General features: G+C 46.9%; 1 protein-coding gene across 1 annotated transcript in view; it reads left to right on the top strand.

Moving 5' to 3' along the window:
* The window catches only part of WDR88 (WD repeat domain 88), a 42,112-nt gene that overhangs the window by 17,273 nt on the left and 1,886 nt on the right, over positions 1-22,953 (top strand). The window contains exons 3-10 of the mRNA XM_004765210.3: positions 1,480-1,568; positions 2,906-2,969; positions 5,237-5,375; positions 6,879-7,008; positions 12,275-12,462; positions 14,191-14,273; positions 15,404-15,472; positions 22,235-22,327. Coding sequence (XP_004765267.1) covers positions 1,480-1,568; positions 2,906-2,969; positions 5,237-5,375; positions 6,879-7,008; positions 12,275-12,462; positions 14,191-14,273; positions 15,404-15,472; positions 22,235-22,327 — 855 coding nt within the window. The remainder of the gene's footprint in view (positions 1-1,479; positions 1,569-2,905; positions 2,970-5,236; positions 5,376-6,878; positions 7,009-12,274; positions 12,463-14,190; positions 14,274-15,403; positions 15,473-22,234; positions 22,328-22,953) is intronic.

Genomic DNA, 22,953 nt, shown 5'->3' with positions numbered 1-22,953 from the left:
ATCCGCTAAGTGATAAAGAGAGCTCAGGGCACCCGGACTGTTGGCATAAGCCGTGGTTTGTGCTGAGCACCTGCTTTCCTTCTGGGAGTCTGGATTTTGGTGTATGCTAGAGAATCCCCCCAAAATCCCGGGCCCCAAGGCTCAGGCATGTCTCCTAGATAGATGACACATCACATGTGTTACCACAATGGGGTTGGTGGAGGAATTAGGCGTGTCCCGTGTGACCCAGTGGGAGAGACTCTTGGAGGCTTGCCCTGGTCTCCGCCCCAGGCTCCTTCCCCTTTGCTGATTTTGCTTTGTGTCCTTTGCTATAGTAAATCTTGGCTGTGAGTCTGACTATCTGCAGGGTCCTGTGGGGGTCCTGGAGGATCACTGAGCCTGGGGGTGGTCTTGAGGACCCCTGACATAGGGTTCTTTGCCCCCCAGCACGACTTGGGCTTTTTTTTTTTTTCTTAAGGATTTAGTTATTTCTTTGTTAGAGAGTGAGCAAGCACAAACAGAGCAGCAGGCAGAGGGAGGGAGCCTATGCAGGACTCAATTCCAGGAGTCTGGGATCATGACCTGAGTTGAAGGCAGATGCTGAACCAACTGAGCCACCCAGGCACCCCTCGACTTGGGCTCTCAATGCACAGTGGGCTCTGCCCATCCGGAAGTACTGTCCCAGTCCTGCCCCCCATCAGCCTAGAGGCACCCAAGCTCCATATTTTCACCCAGCAACCCACCATATTTCTAGGAATTCATTGCTTTACCATTAATCTGTTTTTCATGGGGACTTTCCCCTGCAGCTTATCCTGAAACGCTCCTGGCGCGTTTCTAATTGAAAATATTTCACCTCTGCCACAACAGGCGCTTTTCACCTCGGCGTCCTTTTTCTTCTCTCCCTGTTCTCGAGTTATTGCCTGGCTTCGGTCTCATCGTATTCTCCAACTGCTGGCTTGCTAATCGTGGCTGGCACCCACTGTTGGCATGCTGAAACTCATTTAACTGCTCCCTTGGGGTGGCCCGGGCTGGTGTGGCCGCCGTCCCCTCTAACGCCCGATGAACTTTTTTCACACAAGTCTTTGAACACAGTTCTGCCTATTAGGAGAGACCACGCAGAGTAGCTCTGCTGGGTCAAAGGGTGTGAACTTTTAACAAGTTCTTGAAATGTCTTGCGAGATTCTGCCAAGCCCCTTGGGCCAGTAGAGATGGAGGAGATTGTCTCCGGCCCTGCGCCCCAGAGGGGCTGTTTGGGTCTTGTGCCTGTGCAGGGGAGGGGGTGTTCTCCAGGGACACCATGGTGGGGGCGGTGGGCAGTGCCCTTGCTGCTCTGGGGAGAGGCTGGAAAGTTCTTTTGCCCTTTGGAGCGGGGCGCGGGGCATGGGACCAGGGGCTGTCCCACTTTGCTGTTGTGGACAAGCTCAGGGCTGCCGTCGAGCTCAGTGCACGACATCCACCAGCAGTTCAGCGACCTCTCTCTTTCTCTCCTGTTGGTTTGAGGATGCTGTGGATGGCTTCGTTATTCGGGATTTCGATCATAAGCCCAAAGCTCCTGTCTTGGAGTGCAGCGTGACGGCTGACAGCAGAAGGTGACCTTTCCCTCGTCTGGCGCTGGACAGGTGGAGTGAGGGCACAAGCCCGTGTGCAGCATGCCAGGAGCGCTGCTCTGTCCTCCTGGCAGCTATGTTCCCCCTCTCCCACCTCTGTCGCCACAGTTCCCATGTTCTGCTGTGAGGGTCCAGGGGATACGGCCACTCTTGGAAAAAGTACTGGAAAGACAGTGTGTGTGGTGGCTCAAACAAAGCCAGTCTGCGTTTCCCTCACAGAGTTGCTTTTCCATGGTCACACCCGTGGCCCCCCTGAAGCTGCAGGAGGCCACGAGGACTGAGTCCTAGGTGGCATCTCACAGGGGAGACAGAGGCCAGGACATGAGATGGCCTTTAAAACACAAGAGGCTGGGATGCCTGAGTGGCTCAGTCGATTAAGTGTCTGCTCAGGTCCCAGGGTCCTAGGATCGAGTACCGTGTTGGACTCCTAGCTCGGCGGGGAGCCTGCTTCTCCCTCTGCCTGCCACTCCCCCTGCTTGTGTTCGCTCATGCCCTCTCTCTCTCTCTCTCTGACAAATAAATAAATACAATCGTTTAAAAAAATAAATAAAACACAAGGTACTTTTTAAAAAAAGATTTTATTTATATGTTTGACAGAGACAGAGAGTGAGAGAGGCAGGCAGAGGGAGAAGCAGGTTCCCTGCTAAGCAGGAAGCCTGATGCGGAACTCGATCCCAGGACTCTGGGATCATAACCTGAGCCAAAGGCAGACGCTTAACTGACTGAGCCACCCAGTGTCCTAAGGGGCTTTGCTTTAAAATACATTTGCTTGTACCCCGTGCAGCAGCTACAAAGCCAGTAAAAATTCGCATGGGAATCCATCCTCCACAGGGCACACGGATTGTCACAGAAACATGCAACAGGAGAGATGTACATGTACATTAGTCTGGACAAAGGTACATTTATGTTATGTTGCTAAATGTACAAGAAAACATTTTAGAATGAAGTGAGCTGTCAGAGTGTTTCTGTAAAAAGACAGCCCCGTGAGCAGAGAAGGAAAGGGGTGGTCCGTGGTAGGTGTCCCCTCAGAAGAAGACCGTCATCCACAGGAGAGAAGACCCAGTCCCTTTAATTCCCTGAAGATGGAGGAACGTATCTGGGTGGCTGAGGGACTGAGGAAGAGTGTGCAGTGGTGCCTGGCGTGGGGTTCCATCTGGTTCCAGGGAGGTCATGGAAGGGGCTCAGGGAACATCTTGAGAGAGATTCAGGCATTACTTGCAATCTTGGTCTGAAGTTACATTTTCTATAAAGAATTTTCTATGTTTTTTTTTTTTTCATAGAGCTCATAGCTGTAACTATCTGGGTCATTTTCTTGGCAGAATTATCACAGCGTCCTACGACAAAGCGGTGAAGGCTTGGGACCTTGAGACAGGCAAGCTGCTGGTGAGTGTGGCCCGCCCCGCGCGGCAGCACAGGCCCTTGACTGGGCCTGGGAGGGGCTCCTTCGGGGGCGGAGGCTGGGAAACCAGTCTCTCCGAAAAGGAGAATTTTGTTAGGGACACCAGGTGATGGACAGGGGAGCACATTGGGGAAGGAAAGCTTCTTGGGGCAGGCAGAGGAGGGCCTTTGCTGGAAGGATGGGAGGGGTTTGAATACACAAGGAGAGGCAGTGAGGGAGAATGGGGCATGGCTTTCCAGGCTAAGGGGACTGTGCAGGAAAAGTCTCTATCCCCCATGGGGATGTTGGGATTTGATGGGGCCAGAAGTAGAGCTGAGGCCATGGGACAAAGGCCACGTGGTGAAAACACGAGTGTTCTGGGGAGCTTGGATGGGCCGCCATCCATTCATCCGAACCAGCCTGAGACTCCCTCCCTCTCTGTCCGGTGCCCCTGCAGCCCTGGCCCTGCCAAAGGGGCTCCCCAGGGAGCTCGTCACCTTCCCTTTGCCCCTCTTTTCTTCTCCGTGCAAAGATCCATTTAGATTCACCATAAACATCCCAGACATTATAGTTAATATCTTGACATCTCTTCTCTGTCCGCACACATTTCCAGATGAACACAGGTGAGTATGTTCTGTTAGCAAAGTATCATCACTCTGTGCATACCTTCTGGATCTTGACTTTTTTTTTCCCCTCAAAAATAAATGGTGGGTGAGGACACACTGACGTCATCCTTTCTCATGGACGCGTGGATTCCATGGCGTGGATCAGTCAGGCTGTGTTGCACTATTCCGTGGTATAGGACACTAAGGCTGTTTTTACTTTTCTTTACCATAAGCGACACTACGATGGGGAAACTTGGCATGTAATTTTTATACACACAATGCAATATTTTTAAGGAAATAGAGCTGGATTTTACTGCTAATTTGGTGTAGAAACATGGCCTTTTAGAAACTATCCTCTGGACATCTGTGCCAGCTCCTCTCCACTGCACTGGAGCGGCACTCACTATCTTATCAGCCAGACAGCATGGTTTTTAAAACATTTTAGCCACTTGGGTTGGTGGAAAAATGAGACTAGCGTTGATCACTTCCAACTTGGACCGTTTATTCTAAATGTTTGTTTCTTCTCTTGTACATTTCCTGCTCTTGTCTCCAGCCAGTTTTGCTGTTTGAGATGCTTTTCTTTTGCTTCTTTAAGCATCTTGTTAGTGCTTTGATTTATTTTTGGTGCACCAGCGATCTGTGCCACTTGCCAACTAACTGAATTAGTTATCCACCCCTGTTTGACAAATTAGCCTGAAACTTAACAGCTTGAAACAACAAATGCTTATTATCTCCCACTTTGTGACAGAAATCTAGGAGCTGCTTAGCTGGGTGGTTCTGGTTCAGTTTTCTTATGAGGTCACAGTTCAGAGGTCACCAAGGGCTACAGTAATCTGAAGGCTCAATTGGGGCCGAAGGCTCCCCTTCCAAGATGGCACCCTCACATGGTTTTGGTCAGGAGCCCTCAGTTGCTCTTGCCCGTAGGGCTGCTTGAGCATCCTCAGGACATGGCAGTTCACTCCCCCAGAGTGAGTGATCCAAAACAGAGCAAGGGGGAAGGCACAGCTTCCTTTATGACCTGGTCCCACACTGTCACTTCTGCCATATTCTATTCGTTGGACATGAGTCCAGCCCAGGCTCAAGGGGTGGGGAATTAGGCTCTACCTTTTGGAAGGAAGACTGTCCGAGAATTTGTGGGTGTATTTTATAACTGTCATGGTGGCAATGCCATCATTTGTAACGTACAGAGGGGACCTCCTTTCCTAGAATGTTGAGTAGCTCATTGTCCCTTGCTTGAGGTTTGCTGCCAGCCTCTCCTGGGGGAATGTGAGAGGCCTGAGGGGTGGGCTGTGGTGTCTTATCAATGGTGCGAGGCACAGAGCAGACACTTAATAAACACTTGCCTACCCTAATGAGTAGGACAAAAGTTGGCCATTAGGAGAGCCTTGTGGCCAGTTCCACTAGATGCTATACCTATCCTTGTCCATTTGTCCTGGACACAGAGTCATTAATTACATTGATTAATTTAATTAATTAAAACCAACCCAAATTTAAAATTCAGTTCCTTATTTGCATTAGCCCATTGCAAGTACCCCATGGCCCTGTGTGGCCAGAGACTAGTTAATGTATTGGATGGTGCATCGATGGAACATTTCTGTCATCCAAGAAAGTTCTACTGGACCGAGGGGCTAGAGAGAAAATCACCTTTTGATTGTTGCCCTATTCAGTGGAAGATCAATTACGAAACCTTCATAGCCTCCTGCAAGGTTTCTCCTGATGGCAAATATGTGGTCTTAGCCCTGGACGTGGACCGGGCCATCTGTATAATGGATGCAGAAAACACCACCACCGTGTCATACATCAAAAGTGAGTTTGCAGGGGCGCCTGCTCTGTTCTGTCTGCTGCAGTACCAGCCACTTGTCTCCTGACCAACAGTGACTTTCAGTGGCCCTATTTGTTGAGGCTGTAATGAGCCACCTGATGAGAGATGGGACCCTCACTGACAAAACACCAGCGCCTAAGACCTGGCCCAAGTCTCATCGGTTCAAGCTAATGACAGGATTAGCCCCCATGCTTGTCATAGAAGAAACAGTGTTCTGGTTCAGTGCCATGTAGACAGTTAAACCCCAACCTCTCTTTGAGTGGAGGCTCAGCCTTCATAACATTTTTACCTGTATTTTTCAATTATAAAGATAGTACATATCAGATGCCAATTTTCTGGTTGTGATATGGTACGGCACTTATACAAGCTGTTTCTATTGGGGGAAACTGGGTGATGGGCACACAGGATCTCCCTTTCTTATTTTTTTTTTAAGATTTTATTTATTTATATGACAGAGAGAGATCACAACTAGGCAGAGAGGTGGGGATGGGGGAGGGGGAAAGCAGGCTCCCTGCTGAGCAGAGAGCCTGATGCGGAGCTCGATCCCAGGACCCTGGGATCATGACCTGAGCCGAAGGCAGAGGCTTTAACCCACTGAGCCACCCAGGCGCCTGAGGATCTCCCTTTCTTATTCCTGACAACCGTATGCATATCGACGGTTATCTCAAAGTAAAATAATAAAAAATGTAATCATCGTAACAAATGCAATAAGCATATAAAGTTAAGAAGTGAAAGGCTGCTCTCTGCGTCCTGTCTCCTTTGCTGGGGTGTCTGATCTTAACGACACATTGCTGGGTAGCCTTCCTGACCTCGCCAGAGCATTCGCACACCCCACGCCTACTTCCCATGTGTACCTTGTGTTTCTGTTGGCTGAGCGCGGACCTGGCACGTGGGCACTGTCCCCTGGCTATACCTCTCTCCTTCCCATGTCACTTCATCCTCTTCCTGTCCTCAGCCTCCAGCTTCCTGCTGCACACCTCGTTTCTCCAGGCTCTGTCCCACCTTCAGGCCTTTGCACCTGCCGTTCCTTCTTCTGGAGGCCCTCTTCCCATTCTGGTTACCCTGCTAACTTTTTTTTTTTTTAAGATTTTATTTATTTATTTGATAGACAGAGGTTACAAGTAGGCAGAGAGGTAGCCAGAGGGAGAAAGGAGGAAGCAGGCTCCCTGCTGAGCAGAGAGCCCCATGCGGGGCTCGATCCCAGGACCCTGGGATCATGACCTGAGCCAAAGGCAGAGGCTTTAACCCACTGAGCCACCCAGGCACCCCCACCCAGGCACCCCCACCCACCCCACTAACTTTTAAGGTCCCTCCTCAACCTTTCAGGGCTGGGCCAGCCTTAGCCCGGCACACGGTCGGCACCCGAGAAATGTTTGTGTGAGTATAGAGTGCCTTGTGAAACAGGAATTGTGTTTCTGTGATATGGTCACTGCCCCCGCGGAGGCCTGTGGAATGCTAGGTAATGACTTGCTTTCCCTGTGCCTCAGATCATCACAACCGGTCTCTCACAGCATGCTGCTTTGACCCCGACAGCCAGAAGGTGGCTTCTGTTTCACTGGACAAAAGCATCAAGATCTGGGATATTACATCCCAGGCCACGCTACTTACCATCACCAAGTGAGGAGGGGCCCAATCCTGCAGCTGGGAGGTGGGCCCGAGTCCCCATTCTGCCCTCCTGGATTTGGCCTGCCCACCTTAGGCCTGTGATCGGGTGTCCACATGGGGCATCCCCAGCTTGGCCAAAGGTGCTTGGAGGAGGCTGGAGATGGAGAAAGGGAAGGAGGGAGGCAGGTGGGGGGTGGGGGAGCGGCGGCGGTGGGCATCACTAGCTGTGGCTTGTGAGTGGGGATAGGGCTCAGGCGCATTTGTTTCCATGTGAGCCAACTCTGGAAATCATGGTGCAGAGCTCTCCCACCTCCCTCCCAAATGTGAATTTCCAGCATCTTCTGTAAAAGGGGACAATCTGATCATCCAGGGCGCGTGAGAGTTCCCTGGCAGGTGGTTCCCATCAGGTAGGGGGCCCAGTCCTCCCCAGCAGACCCTGGATGGCAGGGTCCCAGAATGTGTACATGCCCCATCACCCTGCCAGCTGCACTCAGTGGCGAGTGCTGCTGGCCTGGGACAGGCTGTCCCTTGGGGATCTGGCCAGAGGTTAAGAGTGTGCAGGTTTATATCCTCTGTGACTTTGGACCTTAGATTCCTCACCTGCAAACTGAGCAGAGGTGAGGTCTGAGCAGGACGGCACATGCAGGTCCTCAGCACGGGTCCCACAGTGCATGCTCAGCACAAGCTCTGTTACTGAGAGGGACTCTCAGGGACGCTCGGGTTGGGGGTGCCGTGGGCCACTTCCCTGGGGTAGTGAGGCGTGTGGGGAACGGAGGTGGCCAAGGTTCCTGCTATGGGCATCACAGCCCACTGCATTCTGTTTTCCCCATTGGGGTGGAAAGAGAAATGAGCAAAATGTTTATTGGTATTTTTGATCAACCCAATTGTAGGATTTTGGGAGGGGAGAATGTAGATTTTAGCAAGAAAAAATAAAGGAAGAGATTAAGTGCCCCCCATACAGAGCAGCCCACACTTCATGTCATGCTCTGCTGTCAACGTCCTTAAATTCTTTATTTATGAACAAAGGGGACTTTATGTTTATGAACAAGGGGCCTTGCAGGTTTTTATTTCCAAAGTATGTAAATTACTTTTTGAAAATGTAAAATGTGCAACACAGTACAAAATTAAAAGGGAACAAAAAGATCTCTAGTGAACAATCGCTCTTACCTGTCTCTCGGTCATTCACTTTCCTCTTCCCTCCTTCCTGCCTGTCTTTCATTCTCTTTTGACAGCTTTATTGAGATATAATTCACGGTCAAGAGAATGCACCCATTTCAAGTGTATAGTTCAGTGGTTTGGGGGAATAGCACATTTTTAAAATTGTGGTAAAACTATATATAACATAAAAATTTCATTTTAACCATTTTTTAAAAAAGATTTTTATTTATTTTAGAGAGATGCGGCAGGGAGGAGCAGAGGGAGAGGGAGCAAGGGGAGAGGGGAGGGGCAGAAGGAGCCGGGGGAGGTGGAGTGTGAGAGAATCTCAAGTAGGCTCCATGACCAACGCAAGCCCCACGCAGGGCTCGATCTTGCAAACACTGACATCATCACCTGAGCTGAAATTAAGAGTCTGGCACTTAAATGACTGGGCCACCCAGGCACCCCTCCCATTCATTCCTAAAGGGTATTTTTGCCAGATATAAAAATTGGCATTGACAGGCTTTTTTCTTTCTTTTTTTTCCCCTTCATCATTTGAAATCTTTCCTGTCACTTTCTTCTCATCTTCACAGTTTCTTTTCTTTTTTTTTAAATTTATTTGACGGTCAGAGATCACAAGCAGGCAGAGAGGCAGGCAGAGAGAGAGGGGGAAGCAGGCTCCCTGCTGAGAAGAGAGCCCGATGAGGGGCTTGATCCCAGAACCTCGGGATCATGAGCTGAGCCGAAGGCAGAGACTTAATCCACTGAGCCACCCAGGCACCCCTTCATGGTTTCTGATGAAGAATCTCCTGCCGTTCAAATTATATTTCCCTTTTGCTGCTTTCAAGAATTTTTTCTTTGTCTTAAGTTTTCAGAAGTTCAACTAAGTGTTTATTTAATTTCATTTTTTAAAAGTAGTTTCTACCCCCAGCAGGGGGCTTGAACTCATGATCTAGAGATCAAGTATTGCATTTGAAGTTTAATTATGATGTGTCCGGGGATAGATTTCTTGGGGTTTGTCCTACTCATTTAGCTTGTTGAATCTGTGGGTTTATTTCTTTTGGAAAATTTGGTAAAATTTCAGATATAATCTCTTTGATTACTTTTTCAGCACTTACCCCCTTTCCCCTCTGGAACTCTGATGACACAAATTTTCAATCTTTTGTTATAGTCCCACAAGTCTCTCAAGCTGTTTTATTTTCCCCCCTTCCAGTCTATTTTTTGGACTGTTTAATTTGTATTGTCTGTCTCCATATTCAATGACTCTTTTTCTCTGTCCTTTTCATTGAATTTTTAATTTTTAATTTCCTATTTTTCAGTTGTAAAGTTTCCATGTGGCTCTTTGTCACATCTTTGATTTCCTCGCAGAGGCTTTCTATCTTTTCATTTGCTTCAAGCATGATTATAATTGTCCATAGAAGCATTTTTATGGTGGCCACTTAAAAATCCTTGTCAGATAATTCTAATGTCTGTGTCATCTCACTGTTGGGCATCTGTTGATTATCTTCTCATTCGCAATGACATATTCCTGGCTCTTAGTATGATGAGTGATTTCCTGTTGTGTCGTGGATGTTGTGTATATTAATTATATTAGAAAACTCTCAGTCCTAAAATCTTGTTCTAGCAGACCATCTCAGTAGAGTCTGGCAAGGATAGCAGTCTAGGCTTCCTTCTTGGACCTTGCTGGCAGGGTTGGGGATGGGATGCAGGTTTTCCTGAGATGTTTGGCTGGAATAAGGTGGGGTGTGGCCACAAGTTTTCTGTCCTGCTCAGCTATCTATCTGGCTAGAAAGAACAGGCTTTTTTGAGGGCCTTTTTATGGTCCCCATTGTTTCTTGGGTTATAGGCTTTCCTGGTATTCAGTATAGGATAGGTGAAGAAAATAAAACCCTAGGAACACACAGTATGCCTTCTTGGGTCCCAAGATGTCATGCTGGTCTGCATTCTTACCTCCATCTTTCCTAGTCTCCTCTTTGCTTTATAAATACCCAGGATTGTTAGTTGTATTTAGCAGGAGGAATAGGGAAAGGTGCATTAATTCCATCCTGCCCAGACATAATTGCAACATAACCACTTTCCCCAAACTGTTAAGTACCATAATCTTTTATGAGAAATGGAATTTCTATTTTCCTGGAAAATAGAGATAGCCCTGGTTTAAATCCCAAACACTGTGTTTGGATTCTGGCGAAAGCGTTTTATCCATCTCCAGTATATGCTGGGATGGCTCTTAGCCTAACAGCCACAGAGATTTGGAAAGTTTGACTTTCCTAACCTTGGGAAGTTGACATTTCTTCTCCTTTGCTCTTAGTCTGTGCACTACAAAGAACGAAAGCAGAGTTGGAAACTCTGGCCTGAGCTCTAGAAAAAACAGTTTTGTTCAAGCTTTCCTTCAAGTAAAATGACTGATTTTATGATCCAGGCCACTCGGAGATGCTCATCTATGTTCATAGGTTTTCTTGAAAACTGTTTATAATGGGAGGTGAAATTCCAGGGGGAAATACTTGGAGGATCACAAAGAAAACAAAAACAGCCAAATTCTGACATATTAAAGAAAAAAAAAGACATAAAAATTGGGAATGTAGGGCATCTGGGTGGCTCAGTGGTTAAAGCCTGTCATGATCCCAGGGTCCTGGGATTGAGCCCCGCATCGGGCTCTCTGCTCTGCGGGGAGCCTGCTTCCTCCTCTCTCTCTCTGCCTGCTTCTCTGCCTACTTATGATCTCAGTCTGTCAAATAAAGTCTTTAAAAAAAATTGAGAATGGATAACTAAAAATTAACTAAATGCACAGCATTCAGATATGCTTTAATGACCGAAGACAGTTGAAGGGAGAGGGAGAGAAAAGAGAAGGGCACTGGGAGAAGGTGGTGAGGGAGGGGTGGGGGAAGGAGGGGCCTCCAGGTCTTGGCGAGAAACGAGGAGGAGCGTGAGCAGGACGAGAGTGTGACCCAGGACGAGACCCTAAGGGCTGTTTTTCTGTTGACCACTGCTAACAGATTTTCTGAGGCCCGTTTCCCTCAAGTCTCAGGTAGCTCTAAGTAGTGAAGTGGTTCTTTTTTTTTTTTTTTTTTAAAGATTTTATTTATTTATTTGACAGAGGGAAATCACAAGTAGGCAGAGAGGCAGGCTGAGAGAGAGAGGAAGGGAAGCAGGCCCCCTGCTGAGCAGAGAGCCCGATGTGGGACTCGATCCCAGGACCCTGGAATCATGACCTGAGCCGAAGGCAGTGGCTTAACCCACTGAGCCACCCAGGCGTCCCAGTGAAGTGGTTTTTTTTTTTTTTTTTTTTAATCAGGGGAAAGCGCGAACGCAGTCCAGTGAAGTGGTTCTTAACCAGGGGCAGTTTTGTCCCCCAGTGGACAATTTGCCAATGTCTGGAGATATTTTTAGTTGTCGTAGCTGAGCGTAGGTGCTGCCGGCATCTAGTAGACGCTGCTCAACATCCTACAGTGTATGGGACAACCCCCTACCACAAAGAATTGTGGGTAGCACAAATGTCAGTGTTGCCATGATTGAGAAATCCTAGAATACTGCATAGCCAGAGCAATGAAGATGTGGACCTTGGTAATATATATACAATGGAATCTTACTCAGCCGTCAAAAAGAATGAAATCTTGCCATTTGCGACGACACGGATGGAGCTAGAATGTATTATGCTCAGTGAGATAAGTCAGTCTGAGAAAGACAAATACCTTATGATTTCACTCATGGGGAATTTCGGAATCAAAACAGATGAGCCAAGGGGAAGAGGGGGAAAAGAGAGAGGAAAGAGGGACGCAAACCGTAAGAGACTCTTAACAAACTGAGGGTTGATAGAGGGCGGTGAGTGGGGGGTGCCCCGGATGGGTGACGGGCCAAAAGGAGGACACTTGCTGTGCCGAGCACTGGGTGTTGTATGTAAGTAATGAACCACCAGATTCTGCTCCTGAAGCCAATATTACACTATATGTTAGCTAACTAGACTTTAAATTTTTATAAAATGGGGGGAATAAAAGATTTGGACCATGGTAGGCAGTGATCAAAGGAAGGATGTCCATTAGATCACAGGGGACCAAGTCAGCTCCCGTGCCCCTCACCTCAGCTCTGTCCCCTGATTCTCCAGGCATGAGGTGCTGATGGGTACACCCTCCCATCTGTGTTTCAGGGCACATTCCGGTGCAATCTCAAACTGCTGCTTTACCTTCAGTGGCCATTTCCTGTGTACAAGCTCCTGGGATAAAACCTTAAAAATATGGAATGTCCATACGGGGGAGTTTCGGAACTCTGGAGCCTGTGCGACTCTGATGAAGGGCCATGAAGGTTCTGTGAGCTCCTGCCACTTTTCCAGAGACAGTGAGTAATGAACACATAGAAAGCTTTCACACCTGTGGGAGTGCTGGGGGCAGATCTTGTGTTCCATTCCGCTGGACTTGCCATCATAAAGAGAGGCAATTCCTCACCAATGGTGAGGGTAGATTTGTTTTCGATGAGAACACACAAGCCAGGAGGGACATTCATAGGCAGAAGTTTGCAAGTAGCAGAGACTCAGCTTAACGTGGCTTAGCAGCCAAAGATATTTACTAGCCCCTGGAATGGGGAAGTCCAAGAGCAGATCTCACTTCAGGTGTGGCTGGGTCCAGACACTCAAGACAGTGCTGTTAGGGAGCCAGTCCTGGCCAAAGAGAGACCCTTCTTTTCCTTGGTACTAGTGCAAGTCCCAGGACGGTGCTTCATTGGCTCAGCTTGGGACACACAACTACCTCAGAACCAATCACTTCACCAGGGGATGAAAGGCTCTGATTGGCTAGGTTTGAGTGACTTGCCCACCCCTCTGAACTAGAGGTCAGAGTCAGTACTCTCCAACCAGAGGGAATGAGAGGATTGTGTGGGGTGTTTCCTCATGGGATGTGAGGGCATTGTTGACAAATGAAGGGGCACAGGTGCCAACAGAGGTGATGACAGGAAGCGGCCTCAGGCCACTAGCCTCAGTGAGGGAAGTGACGGTCCCTGACACTCAGGAACCAATGGCTTTCCTCCTCCATTCTCCTGGGAAGTGGGGCTCGCTTTGTGTGTGTGTGTATCAGGGGCCCCCAGCCAGTACAGAAGCAATCAGAGCCTGGCTTGCGAAATGCTAGGGTGTTTTTGAACAACCTTACCTCTTCTTAAGCAGTCTCTGTGAGTTAGACCATTAGGGGCCATCCCACCAGTTTCTGTCCCTGTATTTTTGGGGTTCAGAGTTGCGTACTGGCCATTATCCTTATTCACACGTTCCACATTTGTGAGTTACCATACTGGATGAAATTTATTCGTAACCCTAAAATCAGCATTTGTGGCACTTTTGTGATGTGGCAGGGTTCTGTGGACACACGCAGGGCAGTGAAGAGTGTGAGCTGGCCTTCCCACACACTCCCAGCTGCGGCTGAACAAGGCGGCCCTCTGCCTTCTTGTTCCAGCTCCCTTTCTGGCAAGTGTCCATTTTGCGGGCCCTTGAATGCCCAGTTATTCTGCATTTGGTGGACTTGGTTGGTGACTCTGTTCTTTAAAGAGCCCCCAAGCACAGGGCCGGAGTGCTTGCTGTCCAGTGCTCCTCAGCGCGGGAAGGTGGTGACGCGGCTTACAGGGAAAGCACAGGTGTTGGATAAGCCGGTTGAGGCGCCAGCTCCCACACTGATGGCTGTGAATTTAATGTTAATGAATAAAAACTGTGTGTCAACTACAGTGTGTTTCAGCAGGAGATCTAAAACGAGGTTATGTATTGATCGGTTAATGAAAAGTTGGGACGAGAGAGGCTCCTAGGAACCTCACCCTATAGGTCCCCTAGGAGAAATTGTTCACCATTGTCTAATTCAGCATCTGTGGTGGCTTTATGGAACGTCACTGCTGTGAATAATGAAAATGGACTGTAACTGGCTGGGGGTCATCGAGCCACCCCAGGAAGGGGTTGGAGTGTCCTTGGACTGAACCATGGTGTCACCACACCAATGCAACCTCAGCCCACTTTGACCTTGCTGAAAGGGGGAGCACTTGGCAGGGGGAAGATGACTCCCCCCTTCTCTGAAATGTTATCATTTTGTGTTGCAGCCTCTGTTCTCGTGTCTGGAGGGTTCGACAGGACTGTGGCTATCTGGGATGTAGGAGAAGGCTACCGGAAGCTCTCCTTGAAGGTACCGATGTCAGCATCAGATAGGGGGTCCATGCTGGGTGCTTGGTGCTGGGTGCTGGGGATACAGTAGTGGGTGAGACAGACCTAGATGCCCCCATTGGAGCTAACAACTCTGTGGGGAAGAACAGATAGGAAACCAACAAGCAGATCATTAACCATGATGAGTGAAACAGAGAAATCACAACAGGGTGATGTGAAAGAGATAGACCCCAATGACGAATCCACAATTGGTTCAACAGGGAGGGCTTCTAGGAGAAGGTAGCATTTGAGCTGAGAACTTGAAGGCAAGGAAAGACTGGGTGAATGAGGAATGTGGGAAGGCCATTCTAGGCAGAGGGAACAACAAATGCAAAAACTCAGAGGTGGAAAAGTGTCTAAGAACAGGAGAAATTACTCCACAGAAAGATGAATGCCATAATGAGGCCTGCATAGATAGCTCTGGGCTCCAGAATGGCGGGTCTCTGAGTGCTTTTGCCTACAAGTTAGAGGAGACTCGACACAAAAAAGTGTCTCTGAAAGCTTGGCTTGCATCCATACATCTTGGTCCCCCAAGCTCCCGTCCTTTGTTACGCACGGCAGTTTCACTTCTCTCCTGCTCTCCTTCTTCCTACCATACCACACTGGCTCGCCTTCCACCTCTTTCCCTAAGGTTGAAGAATGGTCCAGATGCTGACGCAGAGCCCTGACGTCATTAAGCATCTCTCTCCTCTGAGCTCCTTTTTGCCTGAGGAAAATAACCCCCCATTTGCTTAGGCCACAGGGGATAAGTTTGCAGCGACTCGAAGCAAAAGCCCCCCTCTCCAGGAGGACCTCCGAGTGGTTATTTCCTAGAACAGAGAAGGCAAACACGAAAGCCTGCAAGAGGTGCTCTGGGGTCAGCTGGGAATATAGTCACTCTTCTTCCATCCTGCTCAACACTGGAGTTCTGTTTTAAGAGCGCAGTGCCATCACGCACACGTGCATTGACACCCTTTACACTTCGTGTTACACGTCACGGGTGACGTCCAGAAAACGCAATTAGTTGCTCTTAAACGCAGGCATCCCTGGGATCTTGACTTTTGCCTTTTTGTCTTTGTTGTGCTTACCAAGGTTTTTCCTCTAGGCGCTTGTTAAAATTCTATTTTTCTTCAGGGCCATAGTGACTGGGTGACAGACGTTGCCATTAGCAACAACAAGAAATGGGTCCTGTCTGCTTCAAAGGTAAAAGCGGCCAATCTCTGAGTGACTTCCAGTCTCTCTCACGTTCAGAACTGGTGTCACGGGAGTGTTACTGTCAAGCTAAATTCCTGGGCTGGCTCAGTCTGAGCCCGGCCACCACCCCCTCCCCCGCCCCCAGCCACACCAAGCCATCCTCAATGCAGGGAGCTGGCAGGGACCGTGGGAAGCAGGTCCTTATGTCTGCTTATGTGGGGAGTTGCCAGGGATTTCTGTGTCTGTGACCATTGACATTTGAGCTTTGTTGGAGCAAGGGCCTGCCCAGACCAGTGAGTGATGGAGCCAATAGGGGGCCTTTTTGGGGGAGGTGTCAAGCTCATTGGGAAGCAGCAGAGACCACCCTGAGTTCCCAGGTGGGCCTTCCCTCTCTGCGCCACGATATCCTGGAATTCCCATTCCGATGGCACAGAAGAGCAAGCCCAAGGGTATCCCAAGATCTGTCTTTCAGGTGTGGTGAGCCCAAGAGTGGGGGGGGGGTGTCCCACCTTGCCCCCTGCTGACCTTTATTAGAACCCTGCCATTCTGTGGTCTGGGGGTTTCTGGGTGCATGGGACCATGGGTAAGACAGCCTGCCATGACCAACGTGTTAGAGAGCCAACCCAGACACTGCCACACCCGACCCCAATACCATAATAACAGAACACCTAATAAAAGTTCTATGCCGATGTGTTACTGTTTTTTTAAGATTTTATTTATTTATTTGACAGACAGAGATCACAACTAGGCAGAGAGGCAGGCAGAGAGAGAGGAAGGGAAGCAGGCTCCCTGCCAAGCAGAGAGCCCGATGCGGGGCTTGATCCCAGGACCCTGGGATCACGACCTGAACCGAAGGCAGAGGCTTTAACCCACTGAGCCACTCAGGTGCCCGTGTTACTGTTTTAATATAAAAATATGAAAGATGATTATGACAACTCTATCTCAGTAAAGCTGGAGAAAACTGAAAGTGCAAACCAAAATAAGAAAAATCAATGTTTATTTGAAATGCATGTCTCATTCAGTGTTTTTTACTTCTCTGTTACATCAATGCTAGTATTGAAACAGTAATAATTGGACTACTTAATGGCAGCAATTAGTAGTAATTTATAATAGAACTAATTTTATTTTTGTATTTTATAATGTTTTATATTTTGTAATGTTTTTATTTTTATATAAAACATTTTGTTTCTTTTTTTAGATTTTATTTACTTATTTATTTGACACAGACAAAGACAGAGATACACAGTGAGAGAAGGAACACAAGCTGAGGGAGTGGGAGAGGGAGAAGCAGGCTTGCCGCTGAGCAGGGAGCCTGATGCAGGGCTCGATCCCAGGACCCTGGATCATGACCCGAGGCAAAGGCAGATGCTTAACTGACTGAGCCACCCAGGCACCCTGTGTTTCTTTTATATATCTTATATTTTATAATGTTTTATGTATTTGATAATATATTTTATAATATTTCTTTCTTATGGCAATTTATTTGGACTTTTAAAAAAAAGTCTTCATTGGATATTCCAGTGTTGCAGGCTATATTATCATGTGTGCTGAAGATACTAAATATAAGACTTAAAGAAAAGAATATAAGTACAATAAGATTGATACAATAAGATTGATTCAATAAACATATTTCTATTTATTCATGGATTTATTTCTCCAGCTTTATTGAGCTATAAATGACACATAACATGGCCTAAGTTTAGGGGGTGCACAGCGTTCCCTGGACTGCCCCAGCCTCAGGCCGCCCTTCTTTTTGCTGAGGTAGCAACAAAACCACACACTGACAACTGTGAACCCCACTTGGGCCTGCAGCTGTGCTTGTACCAAGCCCACTTCTCACCGATTCCTGTGTCAGCCCTCGGGAGGCCAGCAGGTGAAAACATCCTCTCAGCAACAGCTGCAGGTCGTGGAGTCCTCAGGGTCTCTCTAGAGCTCACAGGTTTTTAGATTTGCAGGAATTCACTTCCGGCTCTCCAAAGCTGTCCGAAGGTACTCAGTCCGCAAACCTTTTAGTGGCCAAGGCATTTTGTCAGTCAGCTGGGTCCTTTGCCACAAGAGTGGATGGTGTCTGCCGGCTATGACTGAAGTGGCCATTACCGTAAAAGGCTCTGAAGTACAGTGCACGCCGTCGTGACTCCAGCCTCTGTTTCTCAGGGAAATGGCCTTAAAGCACAGAGGTCATTTGAACTTGGGATAATAACGTTGGATCCCAGATACAGAGACTGAGAATGAATGTCTTGTTTGGCATGACTGCCATTTTCTGGTGAAAGCGTTGATCTTTTTTTTTTTTTAAGTACCGAAGCTGTCTAATTTCAAAAAACAAAACCAAAAAAGACCCTTAATTTCACTGTATGAATTTTTGTCACAACCTGCAACCAAGGGGCAGTCACTTCATCCTTCTTTAGGCTCACTGTGGCCTCTTTGAAGATCCTGAAACAGTGTTGGAGAAACACTGTTTAAGGTCTTTAAAGTATTTAAAAAATGCTTTTAAATTAGTTTTTTTAAAAGATTTTATTTATTTATTTGACAGAGAGAGCGACATCGAGAGCAGCACAAGCAGGGGGAGTGGGAGAGGGAGAAGCAGGCTTCCCACTGAGCAGGGAGCCTGATGTGGGGCTCCATCCTAGGACCCTGGGATCCTGACCTGAACCACCCAGGCGCCCCATACCTTTTCTTGTAATTCTATTGTAATCCCTTTCTTCCACTCTCATCCTCAATGCATTTCAAAACCAGAGGACCTTCTTCTTATGCCACACATTAAACATACAATTTTATGGCAGGCCCACATTTTAAATATCTTCTTTAGAGCTGACAGTGACAACAGCCATTTTGGAGGTAAATGTTTAAGCAACACACCTTCTTCCATGTCTACAAAGTCATCATTTTTATAAAGTGCTTCTCTACTTTTTGAGGAATAGGAAAGGAGACTAAAAACTATTAAGAAAGACCTCGGGGGTGCCTCCTGGGTAGCTCAGTAGAGCAAATGTCTGACATCTTGGTTTTGGCACTGGTCCTGATTTTGGGGTCATGGGATCGAGCTGAGTTGGGCTCCATGCTCAGTGGGGAGTCTGCTTAAGATTCCCTCTCTTGGGGCACCTGGGTGGTTCAGTGGGTTAAGCCTCTGCCTTCAGCTCAGGTCATGATCTCAGGGTCCTGGGCTGGAGCCCTGCATCGGGCTCTTGCTCAGCGGGGAGCCTGCTTCCCTCCTGTCTCTCTCTGCCTGCCTCTCTGCCTACTTGTGATCTGTCAAATAAATAAATAAAAATCTTTAAAAAAAACAAAAAGATTCCCTCTCTCCCTCTCTCTCTGCCCACCGCCTGCTTTCTTTCTCTCTCTCTCCCCCCCCACCAAAAAAAAGAAAGAAAAAAAGACCCAACATCACAGGTGAGCAAATCCCATGGTTTTGTACAGTGTGGTGTGCATGACGTGCCGTCCATTTAGCGGGTGAGCTCTTTTCATTTGCTTTGGAAAGAAGTTAATAGGCTGAATGGAATTTTCCAGAATTTACATCTGCGTTGTCTGCTGAACATGTGGATAGATGAGCAATGTCTAGTTTGTATTCAGATAAGATGTCAACACGCTTTTATGTTTTCTGCATTTTCACTAAAATCTTCATAGAAATCAAGAAGATGATCTGAAACTCCCAACTTCTGAATCAAAGTATTCAAGGGCTAGGTTGTGGGGATTTGGCAAATCACCAACAATCCCTGGAGAGGAATTGTTGGTGGCCTCTGACAGCTCCACACAGCAAGGGGCCAACACCGATGGGATCACTGGCCCCTTTTCTTCTCCCACATGGCATTTCGTTGCATTTAATTGCACATGCCGATTCAGGAAATGGAACATTACTCAGTCTTTTAGTTTCTTATTGCCGCTATAATAAATCACCATACACTTTACCCCTTACACAACAAAAGCCTAGTATCTTCCAGTTCTGTGAGGCAGAAGTATGACAAGGTCTTGCTGGGCTAAAATCAAGGCATCCACAGGACTGTATTCCTTTGTGTAGCTCTAGGGGATAATCCATTTCCTTAACCTTTCTAAAAGCCACCACATTCTTCGGCTTGTTCATCTTCCTGTATCTTCAAAGCCAACAACATCGTATTTCTCTGTGCCTTTCTTCTATAGAACCTACTCCTCTCACTGTGTTGTCCACTTTTTCTTTTTTTAAAGATTTTATTTAAATGACAGAGAGAGACACAATGAGAGAGGGAACACGAGCAAGGGGAGTGGGAGAGGGAGAAGCAGGCTTCCCACAGAGCAGGGAGCCCGATGTGATGCGGGGCTAGAACCCAGGACCCTGGGATCACAACCTGAGCTGAAGGCAGACGCTTAATGACTGAACCACCCAGGTGTCCCTGTGTTGTCCACTTTTAAGGACATTTATCACTATGTCTAGCCTGTCTGGATAGCCCAGAACAACATCCCTATTTTAAGATTAGCTGATCAGCGAACTTAATTTCATCTGCAACCTTAATTCCCCTTTGTTATGTCACCTAACATGTTCACAGGGTCTGGGGATTAGGGTGAGGACTTCTGGGCATTATTCTGCTGACTACATTCCATTCCAGAAAAACAATCAAAGGAATGATATGGTAGTGGGTGATCATCTGAGCACTATTACCAAACTAATTCATCTGTTACCATTGTCTCAGGAGTATTGGTATCTTCTTTCAAAAATAGATTTTGTTGTTTAGAGCAGTTTTAGGTATACAGAAAGTTGGGCTATTAGTACAGAGAGTTCCCAGATAGTCCCTTCCTCTCCCCAGTTTCCACTATTAGTAATAATGTCTTGCATTACGTGTGGTATATTTGATACAAGTAAAGAACCAATATTGATGCATTATTATGAACCAAAGTCTGTAATTTACATTTCAATCTTTATGTTGTATGGGTTTTGCCAAAGGCATGTAATGTATCCGCCATGACAATTTCATACAGAAGTTTCCCTTCCTAAAAATTCCCTGTACTCCACCTGTTCATCCCTCCCCTTCATCCCTAGAACGCCCAGCAACTTCTCACTGTCTATAGTTTTGTCTTTTCCAGAATGCCATATAGTTGCACGCATGCAGTCTGTGGTCTTTGCAGACTGGCTTCCTTCACTTAGCAATATGCACTTCAGGGTCCTTCATGTCTCCTGATGACTTGACAGCTCATTTTTAAACATCATTGAATAATATCCCATTGTCAGGATGTACCACAGTTTGTTTTTCTGTTCTTTCTCTCTTTTTTTAAAAGATTTTATTTATTTATTTGACACAGAGAGAGATCATAAGGAGGCAGAGAGGCAGGCAGAGAGGGAGGGGGGGAAGCAGGCTTCCCACTGAGCAGAGAGCCCGATGTGGGACCCTGAGATCATGATTTGAACTGAAGGCAGATGCTTAATGATTGAGCCACACAGGTGCTTCCCATATGAGTGTTAAGATCAGTGTGTTTATCTCTGCAAAGAAGTCATCTGGGGTTTTCATAAAGATTGTGTTGAATCTGTATTACATTTTGTGGATTATTCTCATTTTAGCAATATTAAGTTTTCTGACCTATTGAACATGAGCTATCTTTCTGTTCCTTTACATCTTTGGTTGCTTTCAGCAATCTATTTTTTTTTAGTTTTGTTCTGTAAGTTTTGCAATTCCTTTGTTAAAATTTTCTCTTTTTGATGCTATTCTAAATGGAATTGTGTATCTGATTGCACTTTTAGATTGTTCATTGCAATTGTATAAAAATACAGTAGATTTCTGTATATTGATTTTGTATCCAGCAACCTTACTGAACTCATTTGTTAGTTCTAATAGTTTTTTAGTTGATTCTTTAAGATTTTCTATATGCAAGGTTATGTAATGTAATCTTCAAGTAGAGATAGTTTTACTTTTTTTCCAATCCGTATGGCTTACATTTCATTTTCTTTCACATTGGTGGCTTTTTGGAATATGGAAAAACTGATTTAGAACTTGCCCGTCTCATACCAGGCTTGTGAAATTCAGTGTCTTTCACATTTCAGTACTTTCACATTCTCTTCTCCACCATACCTAATTCCAAATTCTGTTCCTCATATCCTGCAGTATGACATGTTCTGGTTAATTATCACCTTGCCCCTGCTCCCAATCTAGTTTTATTTGTCTGGCCATCTGTCATTAAACACAGCTGTTCAGCCTCTGCTTCTGGTGATGTCTGTATCATGGTGGCATTGGTCTTGTAATTATTCTCATCTTCACGATTTGAACTCTTAGAAAACATGATCATAATATTCACAATGTTAAAAATTTTGCTAGCAAGATCTTGAAACACAGCACACCAGTTGCACAGGTAAAATCAAAGGCAGCCCATTAACACTTGCGGTTACAATACAGTTTCGCTGTGGGAATCGCAGTCATGGATGGCCCATGAGCGGGAACTCAGGGTGAACTGCAAGCCATAGAGAACTGACAGCAGCTATGGAAGGTGGATTATGTAGCATATCCATTTGTCATTAAACATAGTTTTGCCTTCAGTTCCTATTTTGGGGCCTCCGTGGGGATTTTGTCCTTTCCCTCAAAATTCCACATCCATTGCTGAAAAGTGGGACCTTCCGCACCCTGGAATGGGTTTGCTGGGATGTGGGACTTGATGGTGCAAAAGGTGGGATGGTCCTGGAGAAAGCAGGTCACCCTGATTCTGCTCCTCTGCACGATGGGGTTCTTCACGTTGTAACGTGGATGCAGTGCGCCTTCCTGGGGCCTCCCCGCTGAAGGGGCCCATCTTGTGACTGTTGGTTTGCTGTTTAACTTGTTTTAGGACAAAACCATGAGACTATGGAATATTGAAGAAATTGACGAAATTCCTCTGGTAATCAAGTGCAAAAAGGCCCTGGGCTTAAAGGTGAAACAGGTTGGTACTGGGTAATATTAAGCTCAGCGAAGGCTTTCATTAGTTTCCTCCACAAATGAATTTATTCTTTGAATCAACATTTATTGGGCAACTGGGGATAAAACCATGAACAAACAGACTGAAATTCTTGCCCTGAGGGAACTTAGGTTCTAAAAGAGGAGGCCATGAAAAAAGAAGCAAGAATAATATGTCCTACATCCCATAGCAATAAATAATTTGGAGAAAAATAATGTAGGGAAAGGGGAATGGATGGGAATGCTGGTAACACTTTATTTGAGAAAGAGCACCTACAGGTGGGGGAGGGGCAGAGGGAGAGAGAATCTTCAAGCAGATTCCCTGCTGAGAGGGGAGGGAGCTGAATGCGGGGCTTGATCCCAGGACGCTGAGATCATGACCTGAGCTGAAATCAAGAGTCAGCTGCTCAACCCACTGAGCCACTCAGGTTCTCCTGCTGGTCACACCTGAAAGGATGGCCAGGATCGGTCTCACTGAGAAGGTTAACATTTGTTGACTACCTGAGGCGGTGAGGGAGAGAGCTGTGCAGATGTTTAGGGGAAGGACTTCCCAGCATCGGGAAGAGCCGGTGTGGAGACTCTGAGGCAGGAGTGAGCCTGGGGTATCCGAGA

The sequence above is a fragment of the Mustela putorius genome, unplaced genomic scaffold, assembly GCF_011764305.1.
Source record: "Mustela putorius furo isolate JIRA1106 unplaced genomic scaffold, ASM1176430v1.1 tig00000174_pilon_pilon_pilon, whole genome shotgun sequence".
Classification (NCBI taxonomy): Eukaryota; Metazoa; Chordata; class Mammalia; order Carnivora; family Mustelidae; genus Mustela; species Mustela putorius.
The sequence above is the reverse complement of the archived record's forward strand: the minus strand, read 5'-3'. Positions and strand labels throughout refer to the sequence as shown.